Source organism: Syngnathoides biaculeatus, chromosome 3 (genome assembly GCF_019802595.1).
Source record: "Syngnathoides biaculeatus isolate LvHL_M chromosome 3, ASM1980259v1, whole genome shotgun sequence".
In the NCBI taxonomy this organism is placed as follows: Eukaryota; Metazoa; Chordata; class Actinopteri; order Syngnathiformes; family Syngnathidae; genus Syngnathoides; species Syngnathoides biaculeatus.
The window spans coordinates 7,010,077-7,033,177 of NC_084642.1; the positions used below are offsets into that span (position 1 = coordinate 7,010,077).

General features: G+C 44.4%; 1 protein-coding gene across 4 annotated transcripts in view; it reads right to left on the reverse strand.

Moving 5' to 3' along the window:
• mical2a (microtubule associated monooxygenase, calponin and LIM domain containing 2a) overlaps positions 1–23,101 on the reverse strand; it is a 51,800-nt gene that overhangs the window by 24,928 nt on the left and 3,771 nt on the right. For all 4 annotated transcript variants that reach the window (XM_061813957.1, XM_061813955.1, XM_061813954.1 and 1 more), the window contains exons 2-5: positions 12,107–12,478; positions 6,424–6,631; positions 4,597–4,713; positions 2,472–2,573 (exon numbers count right to left, since the gene is read on the reverse strand). In XM_061813957.1, coding sequence (XP_061669941.1) covers positions 2,472–2,573; positions 4,597–4,713; positions 6,424–6,631; positions 12,107–12,370 — 691 coding nt within the window. In that variant the 5' untranslated portion in view covers positions 12,371–12,478. The remainder of the gene's footprint in view (positions 1–2,471; positions 2,574–4,596; positions 4,714–6,423; positions 6,632–12,106; positions 12,479–23,101) is intronic.

Sequence of the window (23,101 nt, forward strand, 5' to 3'; positions counted from 1 at the left end):
AGATCTGGATGTATTTTGGGAGGCTTTGCCCACATTTAGCCCACTTAAAAAAGAAAAAAAAAAAAACCAAACAAACAAAGTGGACCTGCCGCAGACTGACTCATTTCCCTCGGGCTGCTTCACGACCAAAGAATGAAGCAAACGTCGTGTTTTTGACCTTTTTAGGAATAAGCCTCGGATACGTATTGCTTGTTGTGCGACCGCAGCGAGCGGCGGGTGGAGTCCAAACACCGTGATGCAAAATTCACGTCGACTCCAGCCCTTCATCAGCTGCCTTCGTTCTATTTATGTATCCTTATCCTCTGTGCTTTGGCGACGTGACCGCTACACTCTTACGCAAGAACATTGGTGCACTTGTAGGTCTCAAAAAAGATGACGGCTCGAGTCGATAGAAAAAAAATTAATAATCTAATGTGCAGCATTAGCGTGAAGAGCACTCTATCAGGGGTGTCCAACTAATTTTTGCTATCAGGTTAACTAGTATTGAAATCAGAAACCAGTAAAAAAAAAAAAAAAAGTTAAACTAAGGGCGGCACGTTGGTAAAGCGTTGGCATCGCAGTTCTGAGGACCCGGGTTCGATCCCGGCCCCGCCTGTGTGAAGTTTGCATGTTTTCCCTGTGCCTGCGTGGGTTTATTCCAGGCACTCCGTATTAAATTGTGAGTGCGGCTGTTTGTCTTGATGTGCCCTGCGATTGGCCAGCGACCAGTTTAGGGTGTAACCCCGCCCTCCTGCCCGTTGACAGCTGGGATAGGCTCCGGCACTCCCCGTGACCCTCGTGAGGATAAACGGCAAAGAAAATGGATGGATGGAAGTTAAACTATTATTCAATGCATTTTAAAAGTGAAACTGTCTACGAAGAAATGCAATCCGCAGGTGTGGTTATTTCACCGAGAGACATGAAATCCCCGTCCATTGTCCGCTTTTGCGGTCCATGATGTGGCGGGCCGGATCTGGCCCCCAGGCTATGAGTTTGACACCTGTGCTTTAAATCAATCAGTAAGATGCAGTGATAGTCATTTTTTCAGGGTAGTTTATATTAATCTAATTGCATGTATATGCGATAATGGGCTCCAGCACTCCCATGACCCTTGTGAGGATAAGCAGCAAAGAAAATGGACGGATGGAAGTTAAACTATTATTCAAATGTATTTTAAAAGTGAAATTGGTTACAAAGAAATGCAATCCGCGGGTGTGGTTATTTTACCGAGAGACATGAAATGGCCGTACATTGTTTGCTTTTGCGGTCCACTTAAAATGATGTGGCGGGCCGGATCTGGCCCCCAGGCTATGAGTTTGACAGCTGTGCTTTTAGTCAATCAAGTAAGATGCAGTAATAGTCTTTTTTTTTTTTTTTTTTTCCAAGATAGTGTATATTAAATCTAAATGCCTGTAGAGTAGAGCCTCGGTTCTCGACCACAATCCGTTCTATAAGGTGGCTCGAAAACGATTTATTCAAAAACCGAATCAGTTAAGCAAGTTATTTCCGGGTTTTTTTTTTTTTTCGGGGGTTCGTTCGAATTGACAATAAAGCACGTTGTGGGGAGGTCAGGTGGTCGGGCCGCACGCGCTCTGTTATTTCCGGGTTTCGTTGGGTGCGTTCAAGTGCCGATTTTCGTTTGAAAAATCTCGAAATTTTCGTTTTAAAACCGGTTTGTTCAAGAACGGGGACGTTCGAGAACCGAGGCTGTACTGTAGATACAATAATAGGCTCCGGCACTCCCACGACCCTCCTGAGGATAAGCAGCTCGGAAGATGGATGGATAAATACAATAATATAATAATATTAATAATACTATTTGTAGGAGTAGATTACATTTATGAACACGACACTGTATTGTTTATGAGTTTGTATAGGAGTATGTTCTTCTGTTTTTAGGGAATCATAATAAGATATCAAAAGGACTACAAAAATGTATTCAGTGATCATCTGGAGCAGGGGTGTCAAACTCGTTTTTGTCGCGGGCCACATTGTCGTTCCGGTTTCCCTCGGAGGGCCGTTATGACTGTGAAACCATAAAAATCTTTTATCGCCTCACCATATTGACACGTGATATTTATGAATTACCTTTGAAATCAGAAATCAAGGGTAACGGATTTTTCAACTATTGCTGATGTTTGCTAACGTAAAAATGCCTCACCATTATGATTGATGATATGACAATTTGAAATCGTGGTCCAAATTCAAACAAGAATCACGGAAGTTGAGATGTGTGATTTTGCCTTGGCCGGCCACATAAAATCATCTGGCCCCCGGGCCTGTAGTTTGACACCAGTGATCTAGAGTTTCATCTCGTCTGAAAACATATTTTGCTTGAACAAAGTATGTGATTCCAGTGCTTGGAGGAAAAGATTTTTTTTTTTTTTTTTTCCCCCCTTTGGACCTCATGTGGTAACATTATAAGAGGCATCGTCTCTTTCAAGTCAAAGTTGGCCCCGGAGGCATGGACACCGTCTTTGGCATCTCCTCACCTTCCAGCGTGTTCCTGCGCCCGTCGGCCCCCACCACCACGTTAAACTCAAAGTCAGCCACGGGATGATCAGCGGGTCGGATCGCGGCTCTCCAGCCCGGCCCTGAAAACGAGAGACCGCAGAGACATCGGGAATTGGGAGCCAGGGAAAAGGCATTACGTAAATATTCTCTTTGTGCCGCATTTATTCCTTAGGCGGGGACAGAAATGCCCACATGGCGTGAGAAGTGTCAGCTGATGGGGCTTCGGGGACGCCGCGCACGGAACCGAGCTCGAATTGGATGCCGTTGATGCATTCAAGTCGTGCCTCCTCCCCGTATGATCACAAAGAAAGAGGCAAACGTCGCTTATGTCCTTTTTCTCCGCCGATATTAAGAAACTACTCGAGTGGTCGCATGAGACTCCGACCCGCGCAGATACAACCTGATATTTTGTTGCGCAATATGATATTGAGGGCACGACTAAGCCGCAGCGGAGGGGAAGGGGGGGGGAGAACGTCTAAATTTAGGCGAGGCTCTTGTTGTTATCGGCGTATTGATATAACAGCTGGAAGCGAGCGTTCGAGTCAAACTTGGGTGCGGCCACTCGAGTTGTTCCTCCTGTTACCATCGCACAAAGAAGCTGTGTGCGATGTCGGCCCCACACTGTATTCATTAAAATCAACATTAAAGCCTCCTGCAGCTTCGTTTTGTTACGCAATACTCAGGCTCAAAAAGTGACTTGTTTTGACATTTTACAGCAATTAAAAAAAAATTAAATAAAAATCATTAACCTACCCTAACATACGCATTATTTTAAAATGTTGATGTAAACTTAGGTTGTCAAGTGAGATGTGACCTCTCTCGACTAAAATGGATTTTAGATTTACCAGCGTAAAACGTTAAACAGGGGGGAATGGTGGTCATCTTAAAATATGCCATAAATGTGTATATTGTACGATACGCCAAGTGGGCCCACGTGTAACTTTTGGCGCAGGTGATCCAACGCAATTGTGGTCAATTTAAAGGTCCACTATCATGAAATGCATGATTTTTAGTATGTTATTAATGAAAAAACAGCAGCCGGTATGGACCCATCCGTTTTTTTTCCCCCCACAACAAAACATGATTTTGACGGATGTTGCTTTTTGTAAGTCCCGCCATGAAAATCTTCGAGGGATTTGTTTTCGAGAAGAAGCAGGAAGTGACGTACAGGGCAGTAGCGTGCGTTTCTATTAGTTTTACCTGGGTTGTTCCTTCATGTTAGCCAAAATATCGGCTCGTTGTGTTGCTGGATATTGCTCGAACACTAGTGAGGATGGATTCGCTCGTCGTACTTTTCCAAAAGGCCCGGTTCGTCGTGAAAAATGGATTGCACGGGTGCAAAAGATGAGAGCTTTATGGGTTCCAAATGACAGGTAGGTGTCTATACAGCTACTTTAAAAAAAAAAAAAAAAAATCGTGGGGAGTTGGGGGGTGTAATCCTTAAGTAAGGGGTGCTAAATGTGTCGATGCGCCACCCTGGCTGAAGCCGTGATTGGCGGATGCGGAGCCGCCGGGGTGGCTCATCTCCGCTGCGGAGGTGGGTCAGACAGGGAGGCGGTTTGGCCACGTCGTAGCTAGTTGGAGGCATTGTTCATCACTGCCGTGGAGGCGGTTTGACCGTGGCGTTGTCGTCGCTTGCGGCCGCGGGCGGCGTTGTTTATCGGAAGTGGATCGGGCGGATGGCGGACCGAAGATGCAGCCAATATGGCTACCACTCAAATGTCGAATGAGATTTCCGCAACTATGCGCTGGGATGACGCCCTCTCTGCTCATATTTATTTTTTCATAGAGACATTGAAGTAAATAATGTAATACGCATTTATCATTACAATACCTATTTTTGAATGTTTATAGGCATGACACTTGACCTTTAATACGGGCAGAAGCAGACAGACATTCGAGCTTCTCGGAGAGTGGTTAACGGACTTCGACAGCGGGGATCCAACACTATGACCGCCATCATTGAACGCATCATCGTCATTATATATATATATATTTTTTTTTAAAATCATTCCAAGTAATGGCTGGCACGCAGCTACGTGGGTCGGGGATCCACACGGACGCGAGATCATGAAGGATTAATCATCCGCATCCGTGCAGTACCTTCATGGTCTTGGTGCTCAGGAGGTTCCACCAGCTTGACAAACTCCACGTTGATGTGAAACTCGACTGCGACGATGAGGGCCACCTTCAACAGCATCAGCTGCAGCTGCCTGATACCTGTTGGACCGAACGGGACACCTCAGCGTATGGAAGGAACACCGCCTACTTTGTTCGTGGATTGTACTAGCATGAAATGATCACGTACTCTCACTGACCCACTAATGAAATCCTAATACCAGAGCTGTATCAAAAATTCTGGTTCAGGAATTTAAAATTTATTGGCCGAGCACCCCATATTTGGTCGTTTATATACACTGCGTACAAGAAAGTGAAAATGTGATCTTGCCCCGCTAATCAGTGACAAATGGCAGCAATCAAATCGTTATCAATGGATACACAGAATTAAACCATTTTTAAACACCTACCGTAATTCCCGGCCTACAGAGCGCACCTGGTTATAAGCCTCACCCAGTACATTTGGAAAGGAAATACCATTTGGTACATGCATAGGCCGCAGCCGTGTAAAAGCCGCAACTGCCCACGTTGAAACACAAGATATTTACAGAATATGACGGTACACGGAGATTTTAACGCTAGTGCCGCCACGCTAACATGGCCAGACCTATAAAAGTCACTTCCTCGGCACAAATATTCCACCGGTGTCACCCATACCTTTTCCGCTCGAGTGCCCCCTTGCGGCCATAGAAAAAAACAAACAAAAAAAACAAAAAAAAAAACGCCCAAATTAGCCGCATCACTGCATAAACCGCAGGGTTGAAAGCGTGTGAAAAAAGTCGGGGCTTGTAGGCCGGAAATTACGGTCTATAACTTTTGCCATAATTCCACTTGGCTTTCAAAAGAATGACTAATGTTACTGAGGCTTACAGAGGAGTTTAAATGGGTTACTGAGTTATGTACTACCCACGGGTTGCTGTGGTACATACATCAGCAAGAGCTGCGCAATAACCTCCCTCGCAACATCTTTTGAGCACGTTTCATGATGTCATCTGAGCGGAGCAGCGCAATGTCCAAAAAACTCAAGATAAATGTGCCAAATGTTTAAGTCCGCCACATTACGTGTAAATATGTTATTACCATGTTTCCATAAAGGTTTTATTTCTTTTAAAATACGCCTTTATGACAAACTGGAACGGATTACTGGCATTTCCATTCATTTCAAATGGGAAAGATGATTTGGAATACTAAACCTTTGGATTATGAATGTGCTCAGGAAACAAATTAAACTCGGGCAGTACAGAAATCTACCTCGGAACCCTAACTATAATTTAAACGGGAAAATTTACTGAAATTGTACTAGAATATCAAAGCTGGAGTAACCTCCCTCGCAACATCTTTTGAGCACGTTTCATGATGTCATCTGAGCGGAGCAGCGCAATGTCCAAAAAACTTAAGATAGATGTGCCAAATGTTTAAGTTCACCACATTACATGTAAATATGTTTTATTTCTTTTAAAATACGTCCTTATGAGAAGCTGAAACGGATTACTGGCATTTCCATTCATTTCAATGGGGAAAGATGATTTGGGATACTAAACTTTTGGGTTATGAATGTGCTCAGGAAACTAATGAAACTCAGGCAGCACAAAAATCTACCTCGGAACCCTAACTATAATTTAAACGGGAAAATTTGCTGAAATAATAGAACAACAAATTGCACTAGAATATCAAAACTGGAGTAACTTCCCTCGCAAAATCTTTTGAGCACGTTTCATGACGTCATCTTCGCGGAGCATCGAAACAGTAGAACAGAGCGCAGCCGTAATAACTCACAACTTTGACTACCAAATGACGAAGCGCTTCACTCACTGATGTGATCTATGGCCCCGGCGCAGAATTTGCCGTAAAACATTTTGGCCCCGAGGCCCCGCAGGTCGTGGATGGTGAAGGGCCAGAGGTGCAGCACGTTGTTCCTGGAGAAGGAGTCCCTCTTTTCCATCACCACCACTTTGGCCCCCGTCAAGGCGAGCTCGATGGCCGTGCGCAGGCCGCAGGGACCTCCGCCGACGATGAGGCACTGGGGAGGACAAGTTGTGATGAAGTGGCTGTCACGTTACTCACGCGAGTGTGTGAATTTTCCTGCCGGGGTGACGTTCTGTTTATTTCCTAACGGGCCGCTGAGTGTTAAAACACATGCGAGGATTATCAATTGCTGTGCCGCGCCGCTAAGAGAAAGGGAAAAAAAAAAAAAAAAAAAAATAGACGGGACCGTCTCGAGATGACATCAGCATTAAACGAGAAAAGGCAGATTAGCAGCGGTTGCCAAAACTAACGAACATCTGCCAAAAATCCTGTATCATCTCGAGCCAGGAATCCGGCCCGCCGTTAGCGGACGTGTTGCGGCGCTCGCGCGTCGGCCGCAGAGCGCATGAAGTCACCTCCGTGCGTCTGCCTTTGTCGAAAAACATGACATCAGCTTCTTGGATGACAGATGAAAGAAGTGACGCAAGTGTGCTGCACTCTTTCGGGAAATCTTTTTTCCTTCGTCTTCTTCTTTTCCCTCTAAACGTTTAAACACAACTCTATATGGTTCAACTGTATGCCTCTTCTTTTTTTTTTTTGTTCTTTTGGAATATCATGCAGAGGGGGGAAAAAAAGAATGTTGATGGTTTCTCTGGCTACTTGAAGGGATCCACAGATTTAAGATGAGCAGAATTCTCGAGAAACCCGAGTAAGTCTCTACGTCGCAGTGCAAAAGACAAACGCGTGCAGAATTAGACCAGAAAATCCTGGACAATTTTAACGAGCATGTCTGTCCAATATCATATTTGTTTTGTCTTTGATTCTTTACTTCTGTAAACGCTGGGGTTGACGGAAGAACTACTATTCTCATTCCAGGACAGTCTACTTTGTAAAGCAGGGGTGTCGAATGCACGGTCCACGGGTAAGAACTGGAGGAACCTGAGAACTGAACATTTTTGTAACAATTTATTTGTGTGATACAGCTGCAGATAAGTATTTGAACATCTAAGAAAACCAATGTTAATATTTGGTAGAGTATCCTTTGTTTGCAATTACAGAGGTCAAACATTTCCTGTAGATGTTCACCAGGTTTGCGTCCACTGCAGGAGGGATTTTGGCCCACTCCTCCGCACAGATCTTCTCTAGATCAGACAGGTTTCTGGGCCGTCACTGAGAAACACAGAGTTTCAGCTCCTTCCAAAGATTTTCTATTGGGTTTAGGGCTGGAGACTGGCTAGGCCACGCCAGAACCCTGATATGCTTCTTATGAAGCCACTCTTGGGTTTTTCTGGTCGTGTGCTTTGGGTCATTGTCATGTTCAAAGACCCAGCCAAGACCCATTTTCAATGCTCCGATTGAGGGAAAGAGGTTGTTCCCCAAAATCTCACAATACATGGCCGCAGTCATCTTCTCCCTAACAAAGTGCATTTGTCCTGTCCCATGTGCACCCCCAAAGCATGATGGTACCACCCCCATGCTTCACAGTAGGGATGGTGTTCTTGGGATGGAACTCATCATTCGTCTTCCTCCAAACACAGTTAGTGGAATTATGACCAAAAAGTTCCATTTTGGTCTCACCTGACCAGAAAACTCTCTCGCATGACTCCTTTGTATCATCCAAATGGCAAACTTAAGACGGGCCTTGCTGGTTTAAGCAGGGGAAAACTTCCGTGCCAAGCATGATTTCAAACCATGACATCTTGGTGTATTACCAACAGTCACTTTGGAAACGGTGGTCCAAGATCTTTTCAGGTCATTGACCAAGTCTTGTCATGTAGTCCTGGCCTGATTCCTTTCTAAGGATCCTTGAGACCGCACGAGGTGATATCTTGCAATGGGGCTCCACTCCGATTGAGATTGACCGTCATGTTTAGCTTCTTCCATTTTCTAATGATTGCTCCAACGGTGGACCTTTTTTCACCCACCAAGCTGCTTGGCAATTTCTCCGTCGCCCTTTCCAGCGGTGTGAAGTTCAACAATTTTGTCTCTGGTGTCTTTGGACAACTCTTTTGGTCTTGGCCAAGTTACAAGTTTGAGTCTTGCAGATTGTATGGGGTGGACAGGTGTTTTTATGCAGCTAACGACCTCACACTGGTGCATCCGATTCAGGACAAAAAAATGGAGTGGAGGTGGACTTTTAAAGGGGGACTAACAGGTCTTTGAGGGTCACAATTCGAGCTAATAGACAGGTGTTCAAATACTTATTTGCAGCTATATCACACAGATAAATCGTTAAAAAAAAAAATCATACATTGTGACTTCTGGATTTGTCTTTTTAGATGATCTCTCTCCCAATGGACATGCACCTACGATGAAATTTTCAGACCCTTCCATGATTTCTAAGTGAGAGAACTTGCAATATAGCAAGGTGTTCAAATACTTATTTTCTTCACTGTACTGTTGGTGGGCACATGGGTTTATCTTCTGCTGCTCCTTGCCGAGATTTAAAAAAAAAACAAAACACAGGCAAAACAATCGCCGGGAAACGTTGGCGTCGCTAACAATTATCTTCGCGCCGGCGGTGATGAGTCGCCCTTAGTCACCCGTGTTTTTCCATCTTGTTCTACGGGAGCATAAGGACGACGACGCAACGTTTGACCGTGCCAGACGGTATCAGCATGACGTATCTTCAGGTGTCAAACGACACAGGTGGCAGGCGCACAAAGCGCTGTCGGTAGGCGCCGGCGGCCAGCGTGACAAAGCATCTGACAATCAATGCAAAAGCGATATGAGGGGGGGGAAAGTCGTGAAAATGCCACTTGTGACTGATACACAGAAGAACACATTCCCCCACACACATAAGAGACTTTTTCCTCCGCATGTGCTGAGTCAGACACACTTCCTGTCCCGACTGGAACCTCACTGACACAGAGGAAACGCTGCCCATAAAGTCCACTCCCCCACCGGCAGACGCCCCTCAGAAACCCCTCAAACAGATCACGACGGATCAACGACCCACTACAAACGTCAGCGGCAGTTTCGAAGAACGCGCCGCATGACTACGGAGGTCCTCGCCAGGCGTTTTCAGCCCACCGGCGAGCTACGGCCGTAAAAAGCCGGATGACATCACATCCTCGGCGGCAATGAAGTCGAAGTGAACTCGGAGTGGTATCACGTGTTGCTGTTAAAAGTTGTCATAAAACGAAGTCACAGATAATTTAGCTGTCATGCACAAGTAGATTATTTCTGTGACTCATTACGCTTGCTCATGTTTCTTTTTTTAAACCTTTTTTTTTTTTTTACTTTTAAGTCTTTTAGCAACTGCAGGGACGTTTGTATTTATGCAGATGTTGTGCTATGTTCTCCTTTGTGCAAATGTGCATTAAAAACTTTAGCCAATCATCAGCATTCTTTGCTTTTAGAAAAAAAAAAGACATCAGCCGTATTTTTTCTGACCTTTAGCTCACCACAAACGACGACACCGAGTACAGGAAACCACGCTAGTCGGCGAGCTCCCCCCTATTTTAAGCCCTCGCTTCAAAAATCTTATCAAACATGAGTACGGATGCTGGAGTAAAGAAGAAGATAAAAACATCACTTTCATACAGAACCTGAGGCGGACTTATTTTTTAAATGAGTTTGCCTCATCTGCCAGTGTACTATTGTAATACCGAAGATGGGAAATGTGTAGCGGCATTTTCGAACCGTTTATGGAAAATACGACGGCGAGCTGAGCAATGAGAAAAGTGAACCAACTAAAATCCCAACCGGCCGCACAGCAGTCACTTTTCACATAATATAGTTCAACGGCAAAAGCCGCCACCGAAGCATCGTTTTCAGGTTTGTCACATCATCGTTAATAACAAGAAGTCCTTCCAAGACGGAGCGATATTAGAAGAGGCACAGCTGACTCGTTGTGCCGATCTTTTAAAAATAAGGTGGGAATATTATCTTCAATAAAACCTCTGCAGCTGCAAAGGCGCTGAGAACTCATATAGTTACAAAAAATGTTTATAGTTAATTATGTTGTGTTGTGGCAATGTTGGCTCATGCGGTTATGCAAGGCACGCAAACAAACATGTACACAAAGAATCCTCAATATACTTCAAAATAAATTAGATTTTTTTGTAGTGGGCAGATCTTTGTTCATTCCATTCATTCCATTTCATCATTGGTCATTCTTTAAAAAAAAAAAAAAAGACCCCCCCCTCCCGGATCGATCGCGAGAGGCTAGCGGCTTGAAAAGTAGATCTTGGGGTAAAAAAAAAAAATGTCTGGGCACCCCTGGTCTAGGTGTGCCCATTCGTTCATCTCAATGTATCACTTCATTCGAGGAGGCTTCGGAAAGTCGAAGCAGTTTGAACTTCAACCGTGCTAAACCCACCTCTTCCCCCACCCTCTCAAACCCCCCCAAAAATTAATAAGTATGTCAAGCAATCAAGAGAGGATTTAAAAAAAAAAAAAAAGAGACATTCCAACACTCTATGCCAGGGGTGTCAAACTCCCTCAAAGTTTCCCTCAAAGGGCCGTTATGGCTGTGAAACGCTAAATATTTTTAACCCCCTCATCATATTTACATATGAAATCAAGGGTAATGGGTTTTTTCCAACTATTGTTTGGTAACACAAAAATGCTTTAATATCTTAACGTTATCATTTACACAATTTGAAATTTTGGTACAGATTTGAAATCGTGGAAGTTGATACACATCATTTGCCTCCGCGGGCCTCATAAAATCATGCGGGCGGGCCAGATGCGGCCCCCGGGCCTCGAGTTTGACACCTGTGCTCTATGCTATTAAATGTTCCGAGACGTGTTCAACAGTCTCAAATTTGGAAGCCCGTTTCTCCTTCTCCTTCTCTTTTTTTTTTTTTTTTTTTTTTAAACAGAGCGACTACACACGGGAGCCCAAATTCCTAATTAAAAAAAAAAAAAAAAAAAAAAACCACTGATGTTATGACGTGAACATAAAATCCATTCACGCAGTATTTTTTATTTTTTGTGTGTGGGTTAAGCGTATTCCACAAACGAAAAACTGCCACTAAAAACTTAAAAGTACAGTATATATTGTCAAATTATCGTATAAAATTCTGATAATGTTCACATGGAATAATCATTTTTGCATTTTGTCGTTGCCCCCCTTGTGAAGTGTAATTTCTTTTTAGGCTTACAAGTGGTAAGCGTGCATTTCATTACCAACTGGGAAAATAATCTCTCTCATATGCGCCTGTGTCAATATTTGACATCGATGCGTAGATAAACAGATGCAACTTGCTCCCGCTCTGCAACCTTTGATGGAATAACACTTTCCAGTTGTTTTATATGGCAACATAATTACAATTTAATTAGTCATGCATGGATTAGCATGAGGTCACATGCCTATTTCAGACCTAAGTATGTGTAAAAACTTGAGTTTTTCCAGATGTGCGTACTTTTTTTTTTGTGTGCCATATTGAGCCTTTGCATGAAACATCTACCAGTGCTGTTTAGGAGGGGGGGGGGTGAAAGAAATATCCATCATAATTGCTTATTAAAAAAAAAATGAAATCCCAACTTTAATAGTCGCAACCTAAAAACGGAATAATCCTACCTTGGTGCCCGCACAGGCGTCCCCTTTCTTGTACTCCTTGTGGGACATCCTCTTGTCCAGCTTGCTCCATAGCGCTTTGGCTTTCCAGGTGGTGACCTTGGCCTTCAGACTTTCGTAGAAGGCGGCGTGGTCGGCGGGGTCGAGGTCCAGCTGCCCGCACAGGATGTTGAAGGCCTGCAGAGTCCCCTTACAGGTGGAGGCCTGGACAAAATCCTCGAAGAGCTTCCCGGCGTCGCTTTCCCTCTCGTCCTCGGTCTCCCCCATCTCCCCGGACGCCGGCGGACGTTTCGGTGCGCCGAGGCTCGTGCTTCTCGCAAGCGCTCCGCCAGATGTGGCTACACCCTCTGCTCGGTCCGCGCCGTCATGCCCGGTCTGAGGGGGGGAAAAGACACACAGTCTGATGTCATCCGGTGGCCCGCGATCCAGAGGCGCCTTCGTTACATGGCTGCAGTGGTGACCATATTTGGTTTTTCCCAAAAGAGAACACTTTGCGATGCCGAAGCAGAAAATGGTTCAGTGAAGAAAAGAAGTATTTGGACACCCTGCTATATTGCAAGTTCTCCCACTTAGAAATCATGGAGGGGTCTGAAATTTTCATCGTAGGCGCATGCCCGCTGTGAGAGAGAAAAAAAGATAATGACTGTTGGTAATACACTAAGACGTCGTGGTTTAATATCACGCATGGCACGGAAGGTACCCCTGCTTAAACCAGCACATGTCAAGGCCCGTCTTAAGTTTGCCAATGACCATTTGGATGATACAGAGGAGTCATGGGAGAAAGTTTTGTGGTCAGATGAGACCAAAATGGAACTTTTTGGTCAGAAATCCACTCAACGTGTTTGGAGGAAGACCAATGATGAGTTCCATTCCAAGAACACCATCCCTACTGTGAAGCATGGGGGTGGTAACATCATGGTTTGGGGGTGTTTTTCCCGCACATGGGACATGACGACTGCACTGTATTAGGGAAAGGATGACCACGCCCATCTATTGTATGATTTTGGGGAACAACCGCTTTCCCTCAGTCAGACCATTGAAGATGGTTCGTGGCCGGGTCTTTCAACAAGACAATGATCCGAAGCACAAAGCCAGGAAAACCAAGGAGTGCCTCCGTAAGAAGCATATCAAGGTTCTGGCGTCGCCTAGCCAGTCTCCAGACCTAAACCCAATAGAAAATCTTCAGAGGGAGCTGAAACTCCGTGTTTCTCAGCGACAGCCCGGAAACCTGTCTGATCTAGAGAAGATCTGTGCGGAGGAGTGGGCCAAAGTCCCTCCTGCAGTGTGTGCAAACCTGGTGAACAACTACAGGAAACCTTTGACCTCTGTAATTCCAAACAAAGGCTACTGTACCAAATATTAACAATGGTTTTCTCAGGTTTTCAAATGCCTATTTGCAGCTGTAACACACAAATCGTGAGTTCTAAGTGGGAGAACTTGCAATATAGCAGGGTGTTCAAATACTTATTTTCTTCACTGTATGCCTCAAACCCATTAAAAAAAGGCAAATTTTCTCGTAATGTTTGAACAAAGACATGACTAACAGTTTAGTCTATCCCACCTAACTTTCGGCGAGAGGCGCGATACATCCTCGACCTTTTGCCAGCTAGCTAGCCGCCTAGCACCCATTCACACTCACGTTCACCTCTGAGCGCAATTTACATGAGACCAACATGAAGGTTTTTGGAATGTGGGAGGAGGCCAGAGATCCCGGAAAAAACCCCACGCAGGAATGCTCGAGGTCCGGATTCGAACCCCCCAAACTGCGAGGCAGATTTCCTAACCACTCAACTGCCGTTCCACCCTAAAATTATAGTAACATGTTTCTTTACTTTTGTAACGCCCGCGGGTGTTCTGAAATAGGGCTGTGGCTCCGTTTTAAACAAAAATTTAAAAAAAATAATCAAAGAGTTGTAAAAACTTGAATTTAGTCCTACTATAGAAGATCTCTTGGGCTAAATGAAACATTCCCAGCAGTCAACCGTCAAGCGTTTTGAAATCTCTCCCCCCCAAAAAAAAAAGTGGAACTTCCAAAAAGGTGGAGACCACAACTTCTGTGACGTGTCAAGCCTTTGATCTTCCAACGTCCCGCGGAGCCGGGACATCGACACCCGGCCCCCCTGCTCCCGGAGTAATCCCCCTCTTACCGTCCCCACCCCGCCCCGGGCCCGAGGTGGCGGCCCGATCAAACTTGTTTACGCAGCGTTTTTGTTTTTTTTTTTTTTTTTAAGCCAGACTGACACCGGCGTACGCATCCAGCAAACCCGAGCCGACGCATTCAAAGGACCAAAAAAAAAAAAAAAATTTTAAAAATGCTTTCGTTGGATGATTCCATTGTCGGCCCTGGACCGCCCCCGCTGCCAAACGCGACCTTTCGCCTCTCGGGGCAGACGTTCAAACGCAGCCAGAGCACATTCCTCCACCGCGTGCCTCGACCGGCTCTCTGATCTGCTCCATCAGCAGTAGCGCGACCCCCTCGCCCCACATCAGTCATGCTCTGCCCAAATGTTAAATGCGATCGTGGTTACACACGGGTGGAAATTTTAATTTCAACACTCCAAACTGGACACTTTCACTGAGAATAAAGTGGGAAGGTATCAAATAATTCAAACAAACATGATTTGTCATATCCTGACATCCATGTAAAATCAATATCGCTCCTTCCCCATATGAGAGGGCATTAAAGTAAAGTTCAAGTGTCCGAATCTCCCCTATACATAAATTTTTTTGGTCGCAACACACACAAAAATGTAGTGTGCACACCTTGGTTACCTGGGTCAGTACAAGGAAATGGGGATCTTAAGCTCCGCCCCCTCAGCCATGTCCCACAAGCTTCGAAAATGGCGGTCGAACAGAACATGTTTGAAGCGGATTCTCTATCGCGTATTCCAGATAATATTGGGGTATGTTTTTTTGCCAAATGCGTCAGACTTGTCCAAGAGAGTTCTACAGAGAGGTCTCAACTATTTCACGTGAGGATATGTCCACGGATTTAAGATTTTGGACGGAGCAGGACGCAATGTCAAGAGTTACAGCGAAACAAACTTCATATTGAAATCCAACAGGATAAAATAGTGGAATCGTACTGCGCAAGTGAAGTAGGGTGAGTACTTTTTACTTGGAAAGATCACGAGTTATACCATTGTAGTCTTTAGAAGTGACTTACCTTGGAACATACAGCCTTGTGTTTGTTATTGTCTACATTTAGTTGTACGTGCGCTCTTCCGCGAGCCTTAATCCATCGTAGACACGTCGTCAACTGCGTTTTAGGGCCCCTTGTAACCTAGTCGGATATCTTGCCTCAGAATTGCACGTTCCCCAAACGCATCCGAGGACCTTTTTCTTCCTAACGTTAACTTTTCCAAGCGCACGCTACTGACCACCGGCATTGCTTGTGGGACAATACGGCGAGAGGGGCGTGGCAAGCCAGGGGTTAAGACACTGCGGCTATCTGATTGGCTATTATTGTAGGAGTGATTGACAAGATGGCCGGAAAGGTCCGTTCAAGCAATCGATGACAACTAAGAGGAGCGTGATGCAGCAATATTAGTTGTTCTTTGCAGAAGATAATGAATATATGCGGGTGAGTATTTTACGTGTTCCTTCACTGTTTCGATTTAAATATGTTTTGCTTAAAGGTTATAACACACATTTGTATTCTTAGTACTTATGATTCTGATTTATTTCCATAAATGACAACGTGTATCCCGCCATCTTGCTTGCAGCTTGCCTACAATATAATATTAGGAAAGGTTCTCATTCGACCGCCGGCCTGTTACGTGACCGCTGTCCAGACGTGGACGAGATCCACGATGATTGAAGCAGGTGCTTTTGCGTTTTGAGGAAAAAGTGCATACGGACACGATGCGGACATAACATCCATCACAGAGACGTCAGACGGTGATTAAGAAAATTACGAGCTCTAAAAAAAAGGAACACTTGTAAGCAAATGTGAACTCTCAACGTACCCTACTAATAACGGATTTATTCCTCAATATTACCAAAGCTCATAAATCTCTCGGCTGTTGTTGAATGTTCATAAAATAAATTTGAAAAAAGTCCTGTCCAGTACTCACATTCTGTTTCTGTTATTCAGTTCAAGAACTAGAAAAAAAAAAAAAAAGCGGTACAAATGAGTGGAACCATATGCACGGAATGCTAATGAAACGCTACCAACTCCGGCGTCGCCTCAGCCAAGTCAAAGCTCTCGTTAACCCGAGGTGGTCTCAAGTCGAGTAGCGTGGAAGCGATCGCCGCGCGCTGACAGAATGGAAAAGCCACTTGCGGGCAGACGCGGCGAGGCCGCAGCGCGGCTGTAAAAATACGACTTAATGACAGACGGAGCGGAGAGAATACACGGGCCGACGCGCGGCGTACATCATGGAGCCGGCGCGTGCGATACCGCCCGCCGTCGGACAAAGTCGTTTATGAACCATCTCGTTGGGTGGCGCGTTTCTGATCTCAATCACAGTAAATCTCGCGACGGTGATTTATTTAGCAAAACCGCTTAAAATTACATTCACAATAATAACCATATGAAATTAAAACTTCCCTGCCAGTCATCATCCAGTAGTCATCGTATTCTTGCATCGGATAACCTTGGAATCAGCACGTGCCTAACGACAGGACAGCGTAAAACCTCCAATTTGTATTGTACATGAATAACACAACACATTACAACAGAAATGAACGCACATACAGTACAAGTACGTAATTGCCGCGTCCACACATAAAAGACACGACACGCGCGAGATGACAACAATCAGTGCGTTGGAATGTGAGCAATGTACCTGTTGCACCTGGACTGTTGTGCAGAAGGAGTGCAGACTAAACATGAAACGTCCATAAAATCTCTGTTATTATGCCACTAGCTATTTTAGCTCCCGCAAAACATACCTAAAAAAATAGAAAACTTGAACGTCACAAGCTCACACAAATACAGTACCATAATTCCTGTCCTACAGAGCACACCTTGTTATAATCCACGGTGCATAGCAAGAGTTTAACGCTAGTGGCGCACTAGCTTTAGCGCGACGCTAGCATTAGCATGGTGCTAGCGTTAGCGCGGTGCTAGCGTTAGCGCGATGCTAGCATTAGCGCGGCGCTAGCGTTAAACTCTCTGTGTACTGAGGCTTATAACCAGGTCCGCTAATACTAGTGCTGCGCTAACGCTAGCGCCGCAATACCGCATAAACCGCGGGGTTGAAAACGTGTGAAAAAAAAAAAGTCGCAAATTATAGGCTGGAAGTTACGGTAGTAACTTCTTGCTTTGTTACTGAAAACAAAAAACTCAGATGGAGGTACAGTATATAGGGTAGATATATTCTTTTTTTAGTAGTAGCAGATATATTTTTAAGGGTTTTAATTTCCTCTCAATACATTTAACTGCTACCCAAACACGTAAAGACGTAACCCTCCTCTTCCTTCAGGTTCACTCCATAGCCGTCAGTAGAAAAAGTTTAGACACCCCTGTAATGTAGTTCAAGAGCTCAATAACAGCAAGATGCAGAGATGGGCTATGGTATCATTTAGTATCAATAATAATTTGTTACATGCATTTTTCTTTTAATATACATTCATCCGGGCGGCATGGAAAGCATTGGCCTCACAGTTCTGAGGTCCCGGGTTCGATCCGAACCAAACTGTACGGAGTTTGCATTTTTTTTTCCTTTGCCCGCGTGGGTTTCCTCCAGGCACTCCAGTTTCCTCCCACATCCCAAAAACATGCAACATTCACTGGACACTCTAAATTGCCCCTAGGTGTGATTGTGCGGCTGTTTGTCTGGGCTGGCGACCAGTTCAGTGTGTACCCCGCCTCCTGCCCATTGACAGCTCGGACAGGCTCCAGGACTCCCTGTGACTCTCATGAGGATAAGTGGCAAAGAAAATGGATGGATGGATACATTCCTCCTCCAAGACCCCATTAGATTCATTTGCATCACCCAACCAAAACAAAATATAAAGTAGGGACTGACATTTTTTCTCGAATCACCTCAAGAATTCACTGCGTTCACATCTTCCTTTTATTAATCTTTCGGATTGCGAGCAATCTAGCAGCCCATCGCTCCACGACTTCTCTGATCAAATACCAAAGTCCCAGTTTAATAACAGCAGCTAAAGCAAATATTTGCGTGGATGTACTGTCCTCTTCTTTAACAGGCTTATTGGGGAAACAAAAAGGTCCGCCCCACAGCAGGAAATAAGACATAGCGCACTCCAGCCCTCAAAAACAGGACTCGGTTACGTAATCCTTATAACTTCTTTTTCCTTCCGGAGAACTTTTGGCAGCATTCAAAACGCTGAAGGAAATCTGAACTGGAACGCCGGGGCCAATAGGATAACGGAAAGTACATTTACAGAATCGAGCAGCGGACGGTAGAAAAGAGGTCATCGAAACTGCCCCAACACGGCCTAAATGAAGACCGTCAACACAAACCTCGACTCCTAGAAACCACAGAAGACCGAGCGAGCCGTGACGCATTCGCCACGAGAATACAATAGGAAGCTGACGGCACAAAGGAAAACATTGGGGAGTGCTGGGAAACGCACACAGACACGAGCGTACACACACACGCACGCGCGGCCCAGCCCGCCGGCCGGCCGGCCGTCCGCCGCGCGTAATTGCAGCCCGGGCGGCCCTTAGAAAACCAGGAAGGAACCATCCGTTCGGGCCGATAAGCGACCGCGGTGCCAACGGGCCGCGTCCGTCAACGTGAAGGTCACAGGAGGTGCCGGCGTTTATCTCAGCGCCGCTTATCGGCCGGCGTGTCTGGGAAAAGCGACGGCGGGTGTTCTCGCAAAATGCTTTCTATCGATGGACGAAACGCTCGTGAGCATAAACAGGCGGACGTTGCTTTGAATCGGTCCTGTGCTGTGCCGTTAATCTGTTACAACCCCCTAAAAAATAAAAATAAAAATGTGATAAAATTTTTCTGCAATGTATTTTTTAAAAGATAATAAAAACAGCACTTCGCAGTACATGCTGTACTTGATAAAAACACAGCAAAACTACTAAAAAAAAACAGAAGGCAAGAAAGAAAAATATGATTTTATACTTGAGTGCCCATTGATATTCCGCTGCTGTGGGCACCCTGGCCACCAGGGGCGCACTTCATATCCATTCATTCATCCATTGTCTTCACCGCTTATCCTCAAGAGGGTCGCGGCCCATGCTGGAGCCTATTCCAGCTGTCAACGGGCAGGAGGCGGGGTACACACTGAACTGGTTGCTGGCCAATCGTAGGGCACATAGAAACAAATAGCCGCACCCACAATCACACCTATGGGCAATTTAGAGTGTCCGATTTGTTTGTAAAAGGTTTTTTTTTTTTCCAGATGAGCCTAATTCACTTGAACTAATTTTTTGTTTACAGTTGCTGTTGTTCACTGTTCACTCTCTGCTTCGCCTTTATATGCTGCTGGTTTTTCGCGAAAAAGCGATGTAAATATTTTCCCAAACTTCATCAGCGGATAAGCGAGAAAACACATTTCCTGTGAAATTTTTGATGAATTTCTTAATACAGAACTCTGCCAATTGAATTTGATTTCCAAATGCGAGGAAACGAGTTTTTAAATTTTCTGTCTGAAATAGGACGTCGCAGAGATAACGAATGAACAACGCGTTTAGCACGTATTTTTCCATTGTGACTCTTTATTTACAAAAATATATTGAACTGATTGACTTGAAATGTAATGCTTTTATAGTTTTTTTGCTATGTTATGATGATATTGCTTCACAGCGTATTTTGGGAAAAGTTAACATGTCACGGAAATCGGGCCCTAGGGAATATACAAGGTTTCTTGGTAGTCACGGTGTTCTCTTTCCTTTGCACTTAGCCTTTTTTTTGGCTTACCAAGTCGCATTAAAAATCCTTAATGTCACCAGAACTGAAAAAATGTCAAGCTCACACGACCAGTTTTAATCCTACATGCCAAACTTTGAGAAAACCCCCGCCATAATCCAACCTGTGAACCAGGGGTGTCAAACTCATTTGTGTTGCGGGCCAGATTGTATTTATGGTTTCTCTCAGTGGGCCGCTACGACTGAGAAACCATAAAATTGTTTAATCCCCTCATCGTATCTACACGTGAAACTAGTTTTGGAATCATAACTCGAAGGTCATGGGTTTTTCAACTACTGTTGATGTTTGGAAACACAAAAATGCATGCAATATCTCTATGTTATCATTCGTGATATAAGAATTTAACATTTTGTACAGATTTTTAGCAAGAATCATGGAAGTTGACACACGTGATTTGCCTTCGCGGGCCACATAAAATCTTGCGGCGGGCCGGATCTGGCCCCCGAGCCTTGAGTTTGACACCTGTGCTGTAAACCATGTCCTCCGCATGTTTTGGGAGTACCAAGATGGCTGCCAACGGCTTCAACCAATCGACATATCGCTCAATGTTCCATCTACCGTAACATCAAGTCTAGTTAGCCTGTTTTGAACTGTGTGTTAGCATAAAGCTAGCCTCTTTTTTTGAAGAATTTCTTACGACCTGCAAAAATATTGCTTGTCAGAAAGTTCGAGGCACGCGTGTAGTTTGCGTGTTGGCGTACCAGAACATGATTCTACCCAAGCAGGCCTGCGCAGTTACTGCCTTGCTCAGTTTCATTCTATTTATAGTTTTCCAGACAAATATACACTCTCCCCCCTTCAACGGAGAGAATCCACAAATAATGGATGCCTCCCCTAAAAAGCTTTCCACAGTAATTGCCTACAGATAACCACAAAATTGCAGCAAATCACTACTTTTCAATTTAGACAGGGCTCTGGCCTTACTAAACGGACCTCTTACGCTCACTCCAGCATAGTTCCTTGACATCAAGATGACACAAAATAGCACAGAGGACCAAAATTAAAAAAAAAAAAAAAACAAAGTTAAGGTCTGTTGGGAATCTTTCATGCGGCGTTCTATGGCAGCAAAGGGGTCAACAGTGTTAGCGTTGGCCAAGAATAGACGATTTTGTCCGTCAACAATGAGTTGAGGCCGGCCGGCTCAGAATAGACGCGCATTATTGGGTGGCAGCACATGACCTGTAAAGGATATCATCAACGAGACGACCTGTAAACAAGACACAAACACTGGACAAAGTCCATCTTGTTGGCAGGAAAGTCTTTGACTGGAGTAAACAATTCCAAATGTCATGTATTATATAGTTGTTGGTTTTATATTGTACATCATTTTAAGAGTATAAAGAAAAAATTAAACCTTAAAATTCTCGTTATCAATTATATGATTTCATTTACAAAAACATGTTAACAGAATATTGATTTTTGCTAGCCTAACTCAGTTGGTCTCTGAAGTACTCTTAAGTCCCGCCTTCCTGATCTGACTGGACTGCGATTGGTCAGCTTCAGTACAGCTCAACGCATTCATTGGATGGTTTCACGTCATTACGCTATTGCAAAAAATTAACACGTTGTCACATTTGGAGAACACATTAGTGGACACATGTTGAAAGAAACGAGACTTTTGTTTAAAAAAAAATATATATATATATATATATATATATATATGTGTGTGTGTATATATTTGCGAATGAAATTTCATTTCAATCTGACAATAAAAACAAATTATTATAAAAGCTATTCAAATTTATTTAAGGTGGGCCTTTCATTTAACTGTTGAATCAACTAATTTTATTTCTTTTATGAATGTGATTTAAAAGTCACATAGGCGTAATATTATACGGTGGATATAAAAATTCTACACACCCCTACTGAAATGACAGGCTTTGATATTTAAAAAAAAAAAAAATGACCATGAACAATCTTGAAACTTTTTTCCCAAATTAATATGACCTATATGCAGTAACTTGTACCTGTATGTTTGTTTTTATTTCGGCCCTGTTAGCGCTGCGCTAGTGTTAGCGCTGCGCTAGTGTTAGCGCTGCGCTAGTGTTAGCGCTGCGCTAGTGTTAGCGCTGCGCTAGCATGTTGCTGCCGTGTCTCAGTGATTTTTACCGGTGTGTTTTTCTTAACCGATCCTGTTAGTGCCGCACTAGCGTGTTGCTGCCGCATCTCAGTGATTAGGTATGTTTTTCTTTTACCTGCCCTGTTGCTACAGTGTAGCAGCCGTGGCTATTTTTTTTTTTTTTAAACCAGCTCTGTTCGTACTACCATGTTGTTGCTATGTTAAGCTAAGCTAAAGGTATTAAAACTTTGAAAACTCTTTCCGTGTACCATCTAAAAGGGTATTTCCGCTGTCCTTATAAACCACCAAAAACAAGTACCGTAATTTCCGACCTATCAACCACGACTTTTTTCACAAAATTTCAACCGAGCGGTTTATCGGGTGATGCGGCTAATTTGTGCATTTTTTTTTCCTAACGGCCGCAAGGGGACACTCGAGCGGAAAAGGCAAGGGTGACACCGGTGGAATATATGTGCCGGGGAAGTGACTTTTACCGGTCCGGCCCTGTGAGCACTGCGCTAGCGTGTTACTGCCGTGTCCCATTGATTTTTACCAGTATGTTTTTTTTTAACCTGCGCTAGTTTTAGCATTAGCGTGGTGGCGCTAGCGTTAAATTCTCTGTGTACCGTCTTTCTTTGTAAATATCTCGTGTTTCAATGCGGGCACTTGCAGCTTTTGCATGTACCAAATGGTATTTCCTTTACAAATGTACTTGGGTGAGGTTTATAATCCAGTGCGCTCTGTACTCCGGAAATTACAGTATCGCAGAGCGGAAGGACAACATTTGCGACACCTCCCCGGCAGTAACGAGCACCGGCTCGACGGGACCGCATGAAACAATCAGCGCGACCTCAGCTGTCCACTTCACCCACAGCACCACGGCGGTGTCTTTAATACTTTTACAATTCGTTGACTTGTCAATCCCGCTGCTTGATGCCTTTTGTAGTTTTCGCTCACCCGCTTGCCGTTTCCATTCACGTGCGGATAGAAGAATAAAAACCCGTGAAGCTGGTACAGTCGGGGTAAAACACGCAAGGCTGGCATTACCTGCACCAGTCGCGGTTTGACTTCCACATT